Source organism: Chiloscyllium plagiosum, unplaced genomic scaffold, assembly GCF_037043375.1.
Source record: "Chiloscyllium plagiosum isolate Xiang-an unplaced genomic scaffold, Cpla_swu_hap1 HiC_scaffold_8, whole genome shotgun sequence".
NCBI classification, from domain to species: Eukaryota; Metazoa; Chordata; class Chondrichthyes; order Orectolobiformes; family Hemiscylliidae; genus Chiloscyllium; species Chiloscyllium plagiosum.
Window position 1 is genome coordinate 87,244,135 of NW_028270146.1, and position 16,459 is coordinate 87,260,593.

General features: G+C 45.2%; 1 protein-coding gene across 1 annotated transcript in view; it reads right to left on the minus strand.

Moving 5' to 3' along the window:
• Positions 1–1,194: 1,194 nt before the first annotated feature.
• The window catches only part of LOC122553793 (deubiquitinase DESI2), a 249,902-nt gene continuing 234,637 nt past the window's right edge, over positions 1,195–16,459 (minus strand). The window contains exon 5 of the mRNA XM_043698127.2: positions 1,195–3,159. Coding sequence (XP_043554062.1) covers positions 2,911–3,159 — 249 coding nt within the window. The 3' untranslated portion in view covers positions 1,195–2,910. The remainder of the gene's footprint in view (positions 3,160–16,459) is intronic.

Genomic DNA, 16,459 nt, shown 5'->3' on the forward strand with positions numbered 1-16,459 from the left:
GCCTCTATGTAGGTCACATGTACCATCAAACTCTCAATGCTTAAATATTATCTTTATATTGTAAGTCAAAATGGAGGAGCATGTGTTCCTGGGGTGACACCAATTTACCTGTCACTATGATGGTGACGTATTCAATATTGTCGGCAATTACAGACAGGGAGTTTTGTTTTAGTGACTAAGGTCTTCTTGATTCATTGAGATCCAAGTGTTCTGAGTACACTTTCTGTACTGCTCAGAAGGGAGGTTCAGGACTTTGTCCCAGTAACACTGAGGAAACAGAGCAAAATCAGGATGGTGTGTGGCTTGGAGGAGAAAGTGCAGGGAATAGTACTTGGATGCATCGGTTTTGTCATTGTCCCTCTAGGTAGTAGAGGTTGTGGTATTGGAAAGTCTTTTCGAAAGAGCCTTGGCAAGTTCTTACATTGCTGCTACTGTGCTTTGGTGGTAGACATAGTGAAAGTTTAAAGGTGCCAGTCAGGTGGGTTCTTTTGTTCATGACGTTTCTCAAGAGCTGTTGGAGATGTACTCATCTTGGGAAGTGGGAAATATTCCAGCACTCTCCTGGTTTGAATATTGCTGATGGAGGATAGGCTTCGATGATCTTTGTCAGTTGGTATCTGTTGAGAAACCAACCTATAGTAACAGGATGCTCACTCCATGCTAACACAAAGACCTTGTGTGCAGACTTTGGAACACTTGACCAGACTTGAGATCTCAGTTCTGGTTGTATCATATAACCAGAGGTTTTATCTACACATTTTGTGATCATAGCGATATTTTAAACTCTTTTTAAATAAACCTACTGCACACTTAGAAGCTACTGTCACCTTTGCATTGCTCTGAGACAGATTAATATACAAGACACCAGTCTATTGCACTTCTGACACATAAGCCTATTTTTACTGAGGTACAACTGCACGGAAACTCATGTTTGTTGCAGAAGTAATAATGCGGATGCAGCAACCACAAAGTTTAAGCCTTTGAGATATTTATCCACCTTCAGGGCAAGTGATTTATAGTGGAATTAATTATTCTGAGGGAACCATCATTTTCTTGGTTTCCAGAATATGTAAGGCAAAATTGCTGTACTCCAAGCAAATTATAAGTGTAGTGTTTAGGGATTTAGTGTGCCAAATGATTTGCTCTATACATTGTAATGACATGCTGTGGAATAAATGAATCAGAACATCATTAGAATCATCAGTCCTGTTGACAACTGCATGTGTTGGTCACCACCAGATTTTTATTCAACACATTTTTCCTAAATTGTAAAACAAAATAAGTATTGTTTGAACACAGCCACTCCTACTGTCCTTATGGCAGTATTGTGTCCTTGTTGCCTGTCAGATTCCCATTGTACTCATAACCTGGTAAAGTGCTCCCTACTGAATGTACATCAGTACGATACCTGACTGTGTGTGTATCATTTACCATCTCTGACGAGCTGTGTGCCAGTATGGAATCTCCCTGTGTCTGGATAGTGCCTCCTATGTCTAAGTGTCAGCACAGCACCCCTACTGTGTCGGTACACTATCCATGTCTGTGTCAGTACAGAGTGCCCGTCAGTGTATCAACATTCCACTGTATCCCAGTACAGTAACCCTGTATGTGTGGCAGTTCAATGGCCTCCTATTGTCTCTGTGCCAGTACAGCATCTCCAGTTGTTGGTGTGTCTGTATAATACGCCGTCCTGGTGATAGTACAGTTCTTCTGTCTGTTAGTCAGTCCAGCTGTCCTCCCTGTAGGTCAGTATAGTACCACTGTCTATGTGTCATTACAGCTAAATACCTATACCTGTGATTCAGTAGAGTTTCCTGCCTGTGTCAGTATACTATTCCCGTCTATGAGTCAGTGCAGTTCCCCTGTCTGTCAATACAGTACCTCTGTGTGTGCCTGTACTGTATACATGTTTGTGTTGGTACCATACCCTTGTCAGTGTCAGTACAGTACATCTGTTTATCAGTACAGTTTTCCAGTCTATGCAACAATATAATCTACTTGACTGTATATTATACAGTTCCCTTGCCTGTGCATCAGTACATTGCTCCCTTGTCTATTGTCAACACAGTAACTCTGAGCGTCAGTGAGGTTTCCTTATCTGTGTGTTATTACATTCCATCCATATGCCAGTGTAATAGCCTCCTTTGTCTGTGTGCCAATCTGGCACCTCTGATTATCCTTGTGTCTGTACAGTATATGTGTGTGAGTGCCTTTATCTGTGCGTTAGCCTAACGTTCATGTATGTGTAACAGTAGTCCTATCTGTCAGTCGGTACAATAGCCCTATCTGTGAGACAGTACAGTACCTGTTTCTGTTTGTCAATGCAGTTCCCTGGTCTGTGTGTCAGTATGATACTCATATAAGTGTTCAGTGGAGTATTCCCTACTCCACTGTGTCTGTACAAAGTTCATTGGACTGAGGTCCGAAATCTGTTTGAAGAATACTGTGCCACCTTTGAACAAAAAAATAGCAAAAGCCTACATGATACGAATCCTCAACTCAGTAGGGCTTCTAGTCAGATTGTTCCATTTGACAAACCTTTTTGATATCATTATTAACACTGCTGGGTGTTCTTCTTGATCAGACGTTGCAATTGACAGCAGTCTTATTGACGGAGATTTCAGTTGAAGAGAAAAAGTTGGTTGTCAAGGTGAAACGTGCACAATTAAAACTGTTGAAAAGTTCTGGACTAGCATCTGGGATGTGGCTTCTTGGCTATGCCTGACACCCAACTGTTACGTCCTTGATGGTCACACTTGACCACCATGTCGTCCCCTCTCGCTCGCAATGCCTCGCCACAGCAGTTTCCACCCACCTGTACTTTAAAGGCTCTGACGGAACGTCTACAAAAGAAGACAGGTATGAAAAACCGGAAAAAGGGGTCAGAGAGGCCGCAGGTCAGAGGCACAGTTAGACTCGAGTGTGTCTGCAGGTCCTGGTGGTCCCTGAAGCGGTCGCAGTGGAGCCTGAGGTGGAAGGGGACTCATCGTTTCCTGGGTCACTCTGATCGTCCTTGTTTAGGCCTTGGCTGCTGATGTGGCTTTGCAGAGCTGCGGGCGTGAGCCACTCCTTGGGGAGACAGCTCTGGAGGAATGGGATGCAGGAACTGAAGTATGCCAGCCGGTTCACCCAGCGAGGGATCTCCTTTCCGCACAGAATCTGGAAGACAACAAGACAAAGCTTCAGGCATTTAGAAACCAATTCCCCGGCAAGCCACGCCTGAACGCAAGCAATTCTGCGCCTGGATCTGCTAACAAAATGTACGAAAACACAAAGCAAGTTCAGCAACTTTCTAAAAGTCCTTCTAATAAACAGTTACATGGATTTTATCTGGATGGTTCCAGTTCACTTCCCATCAGGACTTATTCTGAAATGACATTCCTGGATGTTGAAAAAGGTAGCGGAGTCCAGAACTAGAGGGCTTAAGCTTAGGATGAGAGGTGAAAGATATAAAAGGGACCTAAGGGAACACCTTTTTCATGCAGAGGGTGGTGTGTGTGTGGAATGAGCTGCCGGAGGAAGTGGAGGAGGCTGGTGCAGTTACAACATCTAAAAGGCATCTGGATGGGATTTATGAATAGGAAGGGTTTACAGGGATATGGGCAAATGGGACTAGATTAAGTTGGGGTAGCTGGTCAGCATGTACGGGTTGGACCGAAGGGTCTGTTTCCATGCTGTACATCTCTATAACTCTATAACAGCCGGAATGGCGGCAGTGGAGGTTGGGAGCTGAAACCCCAGAGCCCGTTACAGAGAATCCAGCCAATGTCAAGCAGCAACTGGAGGAGCAACGAGGAGGAACAAGAAGAAGTGCTGGATACTCTCTTTTCCTTCTTAGAATGACCAGTCGCCAATAGGTAAAACTTGGAGAATTTTTTTTATTAAGAAGCAACGACAGTTCTGGTTCCCAAGAACAAGTGTGTAACTGTGTCAATTCTACATTCGGCTTGCGTTTTTAAACATTAAAATGCTGATAGCTTTATCTAATTATATTTCATTTTCAAGCCTTAGCAACACAGTCAGCCAATTACAACATGGCATTCAGTCAGTAAGTCAGTTGACTTGACATCAGGTTGTGGTAGCTTGTGTACCTGTTTCGATAAATTGTTCAACACTCTATTAGGTAACCCTATTCGAAGCAGAAACAAATTTAACTGTTATACAATATTAACTCAATCAGATAAGCTGTTTCCTTATAGTTTTAACTGTTATACAATATTAGCTCAATCACACTGCTTTTGTTTCTCCCCACAGAACAGAGGGAGATGAACTCTATTGCAGTAAAATCTTGCATTATATTTAGTATTTCAAGATGGCGTCAGAATGCGGTGACGTTTTGCACTTTACATGCAATAAAACATTTTCACTGTATTTGTAGACACATGTGATGGTAAATCTAAGTCTAAATGCAATCTAATTCCTTTTTGCTCAGGTGGGAACCACACACATTGAGAAACTTATGGATATCCAGTGTCATTATCAAGCAGTCAGTACCTTATCAATGCCAAGACGTTAAGCCTATCACAGGCCTAGTGTATGATTGTTTTCTCCACTTACTAGATTCTGAATCTTTATTCCACCATTGTTGACATTAAGTGGCTTTTCACTTCTTTGGGCATCGCCCAGGGACTGTGCCACTGAAAGAATGCCATCAACATACTATCAAACGCCAAAGGTTCATTGACATATGTTCACCGTCCTGTCTCCCCTGGTGAATGGTGCAGAGTGCTGGAAAGAATTTCCTATTTTCTCATGGGATCAATAGCAAGGCCTGCATTTGTTGTGCATCCCAAACTGCCTTTGAACTGAGCGGCTTGTTGAGCTGCTTCAGAGGCCAATTAAGGGTCAATTATTGGAGTCATGAGTAGGCCAGACCAGGTAAAGGCAGTAGATTCCCTTCCATAAAAGGCAATAGTGAACCAGATGAGTTTTTACAACAATCAATGATAATAGTCCTGGTCACTATTATTGAGATTAGCTTTGTATTCCAGATGTACTAATTAAATCTGAATTCCATAAGCTATCATGGCGGGATTTTTAGAAAGAGCTTTAACCTGAATTTCTGGATTATGAGTCCGATAACACGACCACTATGCCCCTTTGCAGAATGGATAGCAATCTATTGAACTTTGTTGGGAACAAGTTGCCATCTAAACCTAAAAGTAGGAATGCTGCCAACTGAGCCCCCAGAACTTCACAGCTAATTCTAAAGTTTACAAAATAGTACATGGAATTTTTAAACAAAAACCTGTCTTGTAAAGCTCAACACCTTTCCTGGCTAAAGTGACACTGTATGTGCATTTATAGATATCACCTTACTTCAGGAAGTGTTACTGAGTAATTATCAAAAGTAATTTTGAGTTAGCATTTACTTAGACAGTTTCTTAACAAACTGCAACGTAGCAATGAGGCAGGTGTAGACTATGGAATTAGTAAGTTTATGAGGAGTAGCCAATGTATTATCTATTGCAAATCAGTCCTACCATTGCTTTAGACAGCATGGTCTGAGGAGGACTTCACTAATAAGCAACAGATAAACAACGACAATTGTCGAATCTGTGTTAAACAACTACAATTGCACAGAACAGCTGCATGTAGAGCTGCGTCGAAGCTGAATAAAGCTGTTCTATTTGAACCTTGGCTTTTGATGGACCTGCTAACAAGTTAAGCAGAAGTAGATACATTGGAGTCACGCTGTAATCACCCTGTACAGTCTAATCAGGTGGGTTGAAGGTGAGAGCTCTCCATCTGTACACAGAAATGTGAAAGAGTTGAAAGCAGAAAAGGGGACGAAACTCCATTTCCTCACTCAAAAGTATTACAAGACCGAGGGATTGAATTGTGCTTGAAACCAGGTGAGCAAAATCAGGATGTGTTCTACACGCTGCAGTAGGAGTGCAGGAAATTGGCATGGAATGATCACAATCATGAATTAAGCTAACAGCCAGCACTCTCTATGTCTGAGAGATTAGGAAATCAGAGGAGCCAGCCTCTTTTACAGGGCAAGTCCACTTGGGCTGCACAGAGCATGGAACGATTCTCTATGGAACAAAATTGGTGAGAGGAAACACGAGGCTGGGTCCCAGGTTCTTGGGCACAATATTAGAATTCCCTATTCCAGAGTATTGACAGGAAGAGGGCAGGCAGCTGGCCAGACAACAGATTCTCAGCCAATGAGGAGAGATCGCTGAGTAGGTCAAAGACAGCAGGTTAGTTCAAGGGGCGGTAGAAACGTAGAAAAAGTTCAATGGTCTCAGCAGGGATGTTAGCCAATGAATCTGATATCTAAAGCACCAAGTTCCTCCAGCGAAACCTCCATTCGGGGTGCCCGATCCTGTGTCCCAGTTCCTATTTATGGATGCCAGTGATTTATCATTCCCATCATCACTTCTCGAAAATATGAATTGGGGCTTGTGACAGGTAATGACAGTACATCCTAGTGAGGGGTTAGTTTCTTTTTTTCCCACTGGTGGAGAGATTTACTGTACCTGAAATAAATGAGAGGAACGAGGGGTGGCTGTCAGTGTGAAGGAAGCGCAGAAATTAAAAGCTGGCGAGAGCTGCTACAGTTCTATCGTGTCAATTGTGCAGAGTGAGGAATGGAAATATAAACAAAGAGGAGGATAAAACATGCAGAAACCTTCCACCAAACCACCTCCAATTTTGCCTGCGTAGTGCAGTTTGGTACCGAGCTTGTAGGAGAGTAGTGGGAAGTGACAGCAGGGGTACTGTGAATAAAACTGTAACTGGTGAAGTTGGGAGCACAGTGTAAGAGAGTTGCATTGTTACCCTATTCTGACAAGTTCAGTGAGTGGGCAAATGCATATGGATGCACTATAATGTGGATAACTGTGCTGTTGTCCACAATGGCAACAGAATTTGGAAGGCAGATTATTATCTGGGTGATGATAGATTGGGAAAGGGGGAAGTGCAACGAGATTGGGTGTCTTTGTTCCCCACTGAGTGTTGCATGCATTTTGGCCTCTGTATCTGAGGAGGGATGTTCTGGCAATGGAGGGAGTGAAATGAAGTTTTACCAGACTGATTCCTGTGATGTCAGGACTAATATATGAAGGGAGACTGGATTGGTAAGGACTGTGTTCACTGAGTTGAGAAGAATGACGAGGATCTGTCATAAAAAAAAACCTATAAAATTCTGATAGGACTAGACAGAATAAATGCAGAATGTTCCTGATGACTGGGAAGTCTGGAACCAGGGTGATAGTCTACGGATACAGAGTCGACTTATTAGGATTAAGATGAGGAGAAATGTCTTCATTTACAGACTGATGAGCCTGTGCAATTCTCTGCCACAGAAAACAGTTGAGGCAAAAACATTGAATGTTTTCAAGAAGGAGTTAGATATAGTTCTTAGGGATAAAGGGATCAAAAGGTCTGGGAAGAAATGGGAACAGGATACTGGGTTGGATGATAAGCCATGATCATATTGAATGGCGGAACAGATTCAACGGACTGACTGACGATCTTCTGCTTCTGTTTTGTATGTGAAACAGTTTCTATGTTAACGCTGACATCCTGCTGATGTTGTTTTGCAATATTACAGCCTTGCCCTTAAAGTTTAGTCCCTAGCACTGATCACCTCAGTGACCTCTGCCTACTGGCAGTGGAATTGTTGTGTGGAGGAGTTTTGGCTCCCAAGTTGCAAAGGGGGTAAGTAATTTCCCTTGTCCCTCCCACCCTAAACCAGGCTGCCCTCTCTAGACATCCCCAGTGCCTTTGCAGTGTTGCTGAGGCTATTTCTGGTTTGTGTTTTTGCAGACAGCATGCAACTTGCTTCGTGTGGTGACTGAAATGCCTAAGATACACCCTAATCCATTCCACAGCCATCCCTAAATATGTGCACAACCAATGCATGAATGGCTGGTGGGGCTAACAGAATTCCTGGCTCATGAAGGTGAACCAGAGAGCAACCAGATGAATAATTGTTCCAGATGATTGCTCTGGGCCTGATTGGTGACATTATAGGGTTTCCAGACCGCCAACCTGTAGTGCTAACAAGCTAAGTGAGGGCAATAAAACAAAGAAATGGCGGACGCTTGAAATCTGAAAAGAAAATAGAAATTGATGGAGAAACTCAGCAAGTCTGGCACATTGTGAAGATGGGTCAGTGGACTCAAAAACATGAACTGTTTTCTGCCCACAGACTCTAAGCCAGGAGACTGAGTTTGAGAAAGCTATTACTTTGTTAGTCAGCACTAGAGAATTGGCAGTCAAAGTAAGGAGGCTGTCAATAATCATGTCAGTTGCCTCTCCAATAGCTTTCAGGGAAGACAAGTCTTGGTTTAGTCTGCACATGACACCAGTCCACACTGGCTGGTTGGCTCTTTAGACCGTCTAAAGCAGCTGCTCAGCGTTTTGAGCAATTAGCATTCAAGGAAGAAACCCGTCCGGTCTTTCGAAGAATAACCAATATCTGCCAACGAGAGAACAAATTACAACAAAAAAACCTTCCTCACACTGTAGAGAGAAAAGCAATTACCAGCTCCCTCCTTCCTTCAGGGGATTGAAAGCACAGTTTTCAGAAGTTAGCAGTTTCCAGAACACAGCAATATCTGCTTCACTACACTTCATCAATTACTTGCTTGTAATTTCCTCAGAAACTCACCCAGTCCAATAACCATTTCCACCACTTTAAATTGCAGTAAGTTCGCACAGACACAATGGCATTGTTGGGGTAGAATTTAAATGAGAGCAGAAACTTCACTCTCGGTGGGATGTTAGTTGAAGTTCGGATTTTGAGAATGCAAATTTATGGCATCCAGATTCCTTCAGAGACCCAGGGCCAGTTGATCTGAAAATGAGTGATTCTCATTTTCCATTTAGATTTCAGTTCCCACTTCTGCGAGATCTATGGAATAATTTACGGAGCAACAGAAAGTGGCAAGAATAAAGTCATACGTTAATTCATACAATATTAATTCTACAGTGTGCCATAGTGTTCTGCTTGCTAATGTCAAATATAAAGTTAATATTGTACAAAGTGGAAAGAATTTGCAACAACTGTTGCAAATATCATTATGTTTTGGAATATACATTTTTGTTCTAAGGTTGAGCTTTGAGCTTTAACTGGAGAAAATGCAATGAAAGCAAACTTGAAACCTATTATACTTACAAGTTTCGGACCATTTTGACTAAAGCCATTAACAGTTATAAAGGTAACATCATCAAACAGATGCCTGGTATACTTCACTAAAAAAAATGAGGATACAGGAATTTTCTCCTCCCTAGTATGGTATGGACAATGGTGCAAAAGTTGGAAAATTAGGATGAGAATTTAAAAATCAGAATCTTAATGTCAGAAAAAACATTTCCGATTTTCCCCTTTAAATACGATCTTCAGAATCTCCTTACTGTGCGTTGACTACTTTATTTCTATGCATTGCATCTCATTAATACCTCAATGAGCTTTGCTTATATCTGGCTTCCAACTCTCCTTTTATTTCCTGAGAAAGTAGATGAAGCAACACCCCAATATGTAAGTCAGAGTGGGATACTGGCTGCAGCACCTCACTGATGCCTGTCTCAATCACACCCAACTGTTTCTTCAGCACAATGCCCCTGAAAGCTCCATGGTCAACGTTTCCTTTGACCCCTCATCTACAAGTCAGCATTGGAAAACTCCCAGCTTCATCATATCATCCTGCTGTTCAGTCCTTCAAATCTCCACTTTGGAGTTCTAGGACCCTCATCACTTGCATGCTTCTGCCAGATCAACTTGCAAATGGGGACAAATTTGCATCGCATGCATCTGTGCGGGATGAATCTTAGCTTGTTGTTTCACTTTGTGCATACTCGGGGCTGTCAGCTTCCGTACCCTGCATGTTGCTTTTTACTACGTGGAGTCTTGAGTGCTCACTTATAGGCGGCCATCTTTGAGGCTTGCATGCCTTTTAGTGCAGAGAGACAGACAGCCAGCTTGAATTGGCAGCAAACACTGAACAGTCAAGGGGTGGGCATGTTGCTGTATGGCACTGTCAATGTCAGCCCTGCAAGCATCTGCCAGCAGCTTATGTTACAAACACATTGCGTGTGGATCAACAAAATAGCTATGTGGGAAAGTCAGAGGGGAGCAGTCCTGAGTGGGGTGAAGAGGGGCTACAGTCAGTCAGAAGGCATCTCTGATTTTAGTCCAGGTCAGTCAAACGATTGGTTCTGCCAGAGTCCAGGGATCCATGTTGAAAAATGTGGTGCTGGAAAAGCACAGCTGGTCAGGCAGCATCTGAGGAGGAGGACAGTTGACGTTTCGATCATAAGCCCTTCATCAGGAAGACTGGCTGTGCTTTTCCAGCACCACACTTTTTGACTCTGATCTCCAGCATCTGCAGTCCTTACTTCCTCCAGGGATCTATGTCCTTGCAGTTCAGGGATCAGGCCATATACAGTCCTGAAGGTCAAGTGCAGTCTGTCTGGGATTCAATATAGGTCACACTGTGGAGACATCAGTCCTCAGACTGGCCATGCTTAGCAGGGCTAAAGTAAACTGGTCAAGGTCAACATTGGCCAGGGGGGCAGTGCTATGATGCTATGGCTTTAAGAGGTATATATTGTCCTCGTTTTGTTATGAAGAAGGGTTGAGACAGAGGTGCTGAGAGGTCTGTTCCAAGCTAACAAACAGCTTGTGAGGCCTCAGGTATTTTTTTAAAGTTGGAACAATACAATGGATGGTGTCAAGATCCCCCATAACTAGGATTTTACTTTAATGTTCAGTAGCTGTTGGGGTTTGGAAGCTGCTGGACATCTTTCCCTGCTACAGCAAAACACTTGAGTTCTCTCTCTCTCTCCGAGTTTTCTCTTGATATTCTTTCCTCCTGGTCTGGAGAATTGCATGTGAGAAAATTTATTTTACTGCATTTATTTTTGTCAACGGTATGTTGATGGGATATTACTATATTGAATCAGCTAATCAGTGGTAGTTAACATAGATATTACCTTATTGAGGATTTCGATGGAGTTACAGTTAAGCTTTATTTTTACTTCTTATTTTGTCTGTATTTTAGATACAATATAAGAATAAAGTGTGTTTTGCTTCAAGCCTGGTAGTCTGACTAATCGAAGTGCATTGGGAACACAATACTTTACATCTGTCTTCTAACATGAGAAAAAGTTGGGGTCTAGGCTATCTTCTTAATGTAATTTGAGGAAACTTGGTCCGGTCCATAAAAAAAGAATATACAGTTTTGAGGAAAGTGGGCAAGTCAAATCTGGTAATGGGGTTCATTACACTGGGTCACTGAGGGAATGATTATAGTGAAGAAGGGTGGGATGTCATAGATAACAGGAGGGGCCTTGGTGTTCCAGATAGGCCAGAGAGGGTTGTGATAGATTATGGTTCCTCTGGCCTGTGCCTGGGGAGGGCATACAATCATTAAGGGTGTCAGAATTCACAAAGCCCTGGGCTCTGGGGGGGGTAAAGCAGGGGAAGCTAAACTTTATATAAAGAATCATTGGGGTCATGTTGGACAGGAGCACAAAAGGGACCATGAAACATTGGCGGAATTGTTCTGCTTCTCATGACCAGCCTGCAATTCACTCTCAGGAGCATATCCTTACCACATTGGATTGAAAGGCAATAATTGTGTAATAACTGCACAAATTGGTTGACACTGCATCCAAACTGGCAGATTAAGTTACTGAATTGTTCAATTTAGGGTCAGCGTAAACCTCTTGGTATTGGAAGCCCCGTTAGGACAATTCAGTATCGCCAGCCTGATCTCTATTTGTATTTCATTGATTGTCCAAGAATACACATTCCAAAACTTGGCCATAAAGTAATCAGGGGCATCCCGCTGCATGCACTAATTCCCTCTGTGGCATGTCAGCAAAGTAACCTCCATCAGACCAATGTATTTTAAAATGGCAGCTGAAGTACCCATTTTCGAAACACATTCTGTAAGTGGCAATGGAAGACAATGTTTTCCAGCTGCCACATTCTCACACTGATCTGTAAGTATTCAAGGACATGGCGTGTGATGCAGAAGGGAGTGTTTTCTTTGGGGTGGGTGGGGTGGGCTAAAGCATGTGGCCCGTGTGTTCACTGTCAGAGTTCCATTCCCGAAGCAGCATTCAGACTTAGGCTGTTCAAAGTTCAATTGTACAAGTTTGCCTATCCAAGAGCTCCTTATTCAGGCATGACAATGTCATTCTTAGGAAACCTCCATAACCAACTGCATGATGGTATAACACAAACTTCTGGCTATCCTTCTGACATGCTCCACAGATTGTCTGCACATCAATCTCACATGGCTGTAGTCTTGAACATATCTCAGTTTAGATTAGAGTGGTGCTGGAAAAGCACAGCAGGTCAGGCTGCATCTGAGGAGCAAGAAAATCAACGTTCCGGGCAAAAGCCCTTCATCAGGAATGGAGATGTATTAAATTCATTGATGCGTGGATGGAGGGGGATAAAGGTAAGGCCTTTGCTGAGGACTGATGGTTCGTCCTCAGTGAGGGAGAGGTCTGGGGGGATGGTGAAAACTCGACAGGGCTGAGAGCTAGGACCTGGTGTAGGTGTGGAGCTGGGAGTTGGGGCGGATCCTGTCACTGGAGTGGATGTGGTGATAGTGGGAATGGAGGGGGAGTCATGAGCAGGGGTGATGTTCCCCTCAGGGTTCTGGGAGGGCGGGGATGGTGACAGTGGGATCTGTGGGGGGAGTGTCGGCAGAATGCAGGTGAGTGGCGTTGGTGGGGGCGGAAGTGGTGGCAAACACAGCAGTGGGAGGGGCGGGGCAGAAGTCACTGAGCGCGTGACGTCAGCGATGACGTGATGGCACATGTGGTGCATGAGGAGTCGTACTCCATTCCTGATGAAGGGCTTTTGCCCGAAACGTCAAATTTCCTGCTCCTCGGATGCTGCCTGACCTGCTATGCTTTTCCAGCACCACTCTAATCTAAACTCTGGTTTCCACTTTTGCCTAGTTGAACATGTCTCAGTCAAGGACTAATGACTGAGATTGCCTGCAGTTCAGGAGTCAGTACATAGCAATTCCATTGCTCACCTCACACAAGCTATCATCTTTGGGATGTCTGAAAAGGCTTGCATATGCATGCAACTGAACCGGGGCCAACTGCAAAGAAGATTCAGTGCAGGTTTTTTCAGAGTGCAAGTAAACATATACTTAGAAAGGTGCAAGGTTATTGACAATTGGTGGTACCTTTGCCACCTCTGTGCCCTCAGTCTGTTTTTCTCTTCCTCTCCCTCCCATTACATCGAAGTGCAACTTTGATTTCTGCAACTGGGCTGGAGGGCACATGCTCAGTCATTTGTCCTTGTTGGCCTGGAAGACCCAGGCAGACATTCCAGAGGGGTTTCGGGGGGACGGCGAGGGGGAGAAGTGAGCCCGGGTCTCCTGTGAGCACACAGAGAAATGGTTCACAACGTGGCTGAGTCAAGAGTGAACGCTTAACTCCAGTGGTTAAACAGAGGACGAAATCAAGGCTGCGAACTGCAGAGATTTGTGTGAAAGCTATTTATAGAATCCAGATTAATGGAGAATTTGACTTGACTCCTGTGGATAGCTGTGAAGTACCACTAACATTGCCCTCCGGATCTGTCAAAATTTCATATCCTCTTCAAATCCTAAACAAAGGAGAGGGAAATCCTATTTTCCTGTGAATTTACAGTAGGACATAGATCAAATGAACAGAGAGATTAAAGAGTAAAGGACAGCTTTTTGCAGTATTTTAGCCTGTCTAACAGAATCTCTTGACCGCTGTTATCACTTGACAATTCATTTCTTCCCATATATATTCTTTCCCGCTCTCTTGCGTGCCTCCAGGTTTTCATACACCCTCTCTCTCAGGGCTAACCTTTCACCTCTTTCGGTCTTTCTCCATGAGGCTGTGCGCTGGGTCAGAAGCTGTGCCCCCACTATGTTGGTCCAGGCCCCTCACTGTTCACCTTTTGGCATATTTGTTGGAGCTCAGTCAGCAGTAAGCTAAATGCCTGCACAAAACAGATATCTGCGCACTGCCAATTGCACCAATAATGTTCGGGTTAGATTACTCCATTTAACTGATGGGACAGCCCCAATCAATGCATATTTCCTGTTTTGATGGATTCCAGGGACGAAGCAGGGGAAGGGATTCGCAGAGCTGAATCATACCAAAAATCAGTGAAACGTCATTTTCCTCAAGTGGGTATCTCTCTGGAAACTTGCCCTTTAAGTAGGTTACAAGTTGCCCAGCTCAGCTCAGGACGTGCTAGTGTTATTTTTCCATACGTGGATATTCTCGCCCCTACGGGGCATCCCCAGTTGCTTGGTGCCCATGTCATATGTAATGGTGTTCGGTCTAGTACTGTCAGTCTAGAGCCACCCTCCATGCTTTCCCCAGACACAGCAGATATGGGGAGATTGGCTGACCACTTCACGGTTAGGGACCTGGAGATGCTGGAAGAATGTCCTCTCCCTCCAGAACCTTCACTAGAGAGCGATGACACTAGAGCGTGCCAGTTCAGCTTCGACCATCTGGAAGAGTGCCTAGCAGTGGCAATGTGGCCAATGGCCTTTTCCACTCAATGCCAGGGTGAGTGCCACCATCTTCTCACTGCCGCCTCACCCCTCACTCTACTCCTGTTACTGCACCCATGTCCCCACAAGGGCCACGTTCTATCATTCTCACTATTGCACTCAAGATCTTTCCTCACTCACTTCCACCAGCCCTCCCACCCACAAAACCACGCCCCCCCAACAACCCACCCTCCCCTCCCAGCACCCTCCCCTGTCACTGCAGAAATTGCAAAACCTGCGCCCACACCTCTCTTCTCACCTCCACCTAATGCCCCAAAGGAGCCTTCCACATCCATCACCCGCAATTCCACGCATGTCATTTACTGTATTCATTGCTCCCAATGTGGTCTTCTCTACACTGGGGAGACTGGATGCCTTCTCGCAGAGCGCTTCAGAGAACATCTCCGGGACACCCGCACCAATCAATCCAACCGCCCCATGGCCGAACATTTCAACTCCCCCTCCCACTCTGCTGAGGACATGTAAGTCCTGGGCCTCCTCCATCGTCACTCCCTCACCACCCAATGCCTGGAGAAAGAATGCCTCATCCTCTGCCTCGGAACACTTCAGTTGCAGGGCACAAATGTGGACTTCACCAGTTTCCTCATTTTCCTTCCCCCACCTTACCCTAGTTCCAACCTTCCAGCTCAGCACCATCCTCATGACCTGTCCTACCTGCCAATCTTCCTTCCCACCTATCCGCTCCACCCTCCTCTCCGACCTATCACCTTCACTCCCCACCTCCGTCCACCTATCGCATTCTCAGCTACATTCCCCTCAGCCCCACCCACCCTCCCATTTATCTCTCCACCCCTGAGGCTCTCAGCCTCATTCTTGATGAAGGGCTATGGCTTGAAATGCCGATTTTCCTGCTCCTCGGATGCTGCCTGACCTGCTGTGCTTTTCCAGCACCACTCTAATCTCCAGCATCTGCAGTATCCACTTCAGTCTACTAAAACCCTGCATGCCCTCTGCCCGCTCACACACTTGGGAGCCCTCACCAGCTTACCCCCAGCAGCGCCAGCAATGACAGCTGTGCTGGTCACTTGCAACTCACTCAATCCCTCTCTTTCCCTGACTCAGGCCTGTAAGCAGAAAGAGCCTGGACAGGTTGCAGGGTGCCCTCAGCCTGATAAGGAGAGGATATTGACCCTCTTTGGCAAGGACCAGGATCAGGCCTGTGTTGGTGCACAAGCCTCCATGTCTTGGTAAGAAATATTGCCCATTGTTGCATGACTATCTCCTACTCTCAACAGGGCAGAATGTCTACCACGGTGAGCCAATGCATTCTCTTTCATCGTCTGCTTCAAGTTACAGTTGCATTGCCATGGCCTCCATGATCAAGAGGGCAGTGCCACAAGACGCACCCTCCCCTTCCCATCAGGAAGACAGCACACATGCCTTTGAGGCTGCTCTGGCAAAGGTTGTCTCCCGTACCCTCCACCAGCTCAGCCACTGACAGGTACGTTAGCCAGATTAGAGTCGGGGACACACGTCACTGCAACAAGGCCGCAGCTGGCCAAGGGAGCACTGCCAGAGACCGGGGACCTGCCCAGCCCCAGCCACAGCCTCGGCCCTGGGCAGGGGAGGAGCCCATGATGTCAGCAAGGTATCAGAGTATCGCGCAGGTTGGTCAGGGGACACAAAGGCTGCAGGACTGCAATGACCTGTTTGGGGATCCTGCTGCCTCAGGTATGCAAGTATCTGGCTCTCTTCATGGGCAGGCTGGCAGCTGGACAGCCCAGTCCAGCAGTCTAAGAGGCTGCTAGATATCCACACAGGCCTGCACCCCATCGCTTGAACCATTGTTGCTCAGCACCATGGTATAAGAAGAGCAGGTGCCCCTCTCTCACAAAGAGACAGCCTGTAAGCACCAACTGGAGGAGGAACCGTGTACAGGTTCCCCTGTCCCAGACATCTCCTTTTTGGAC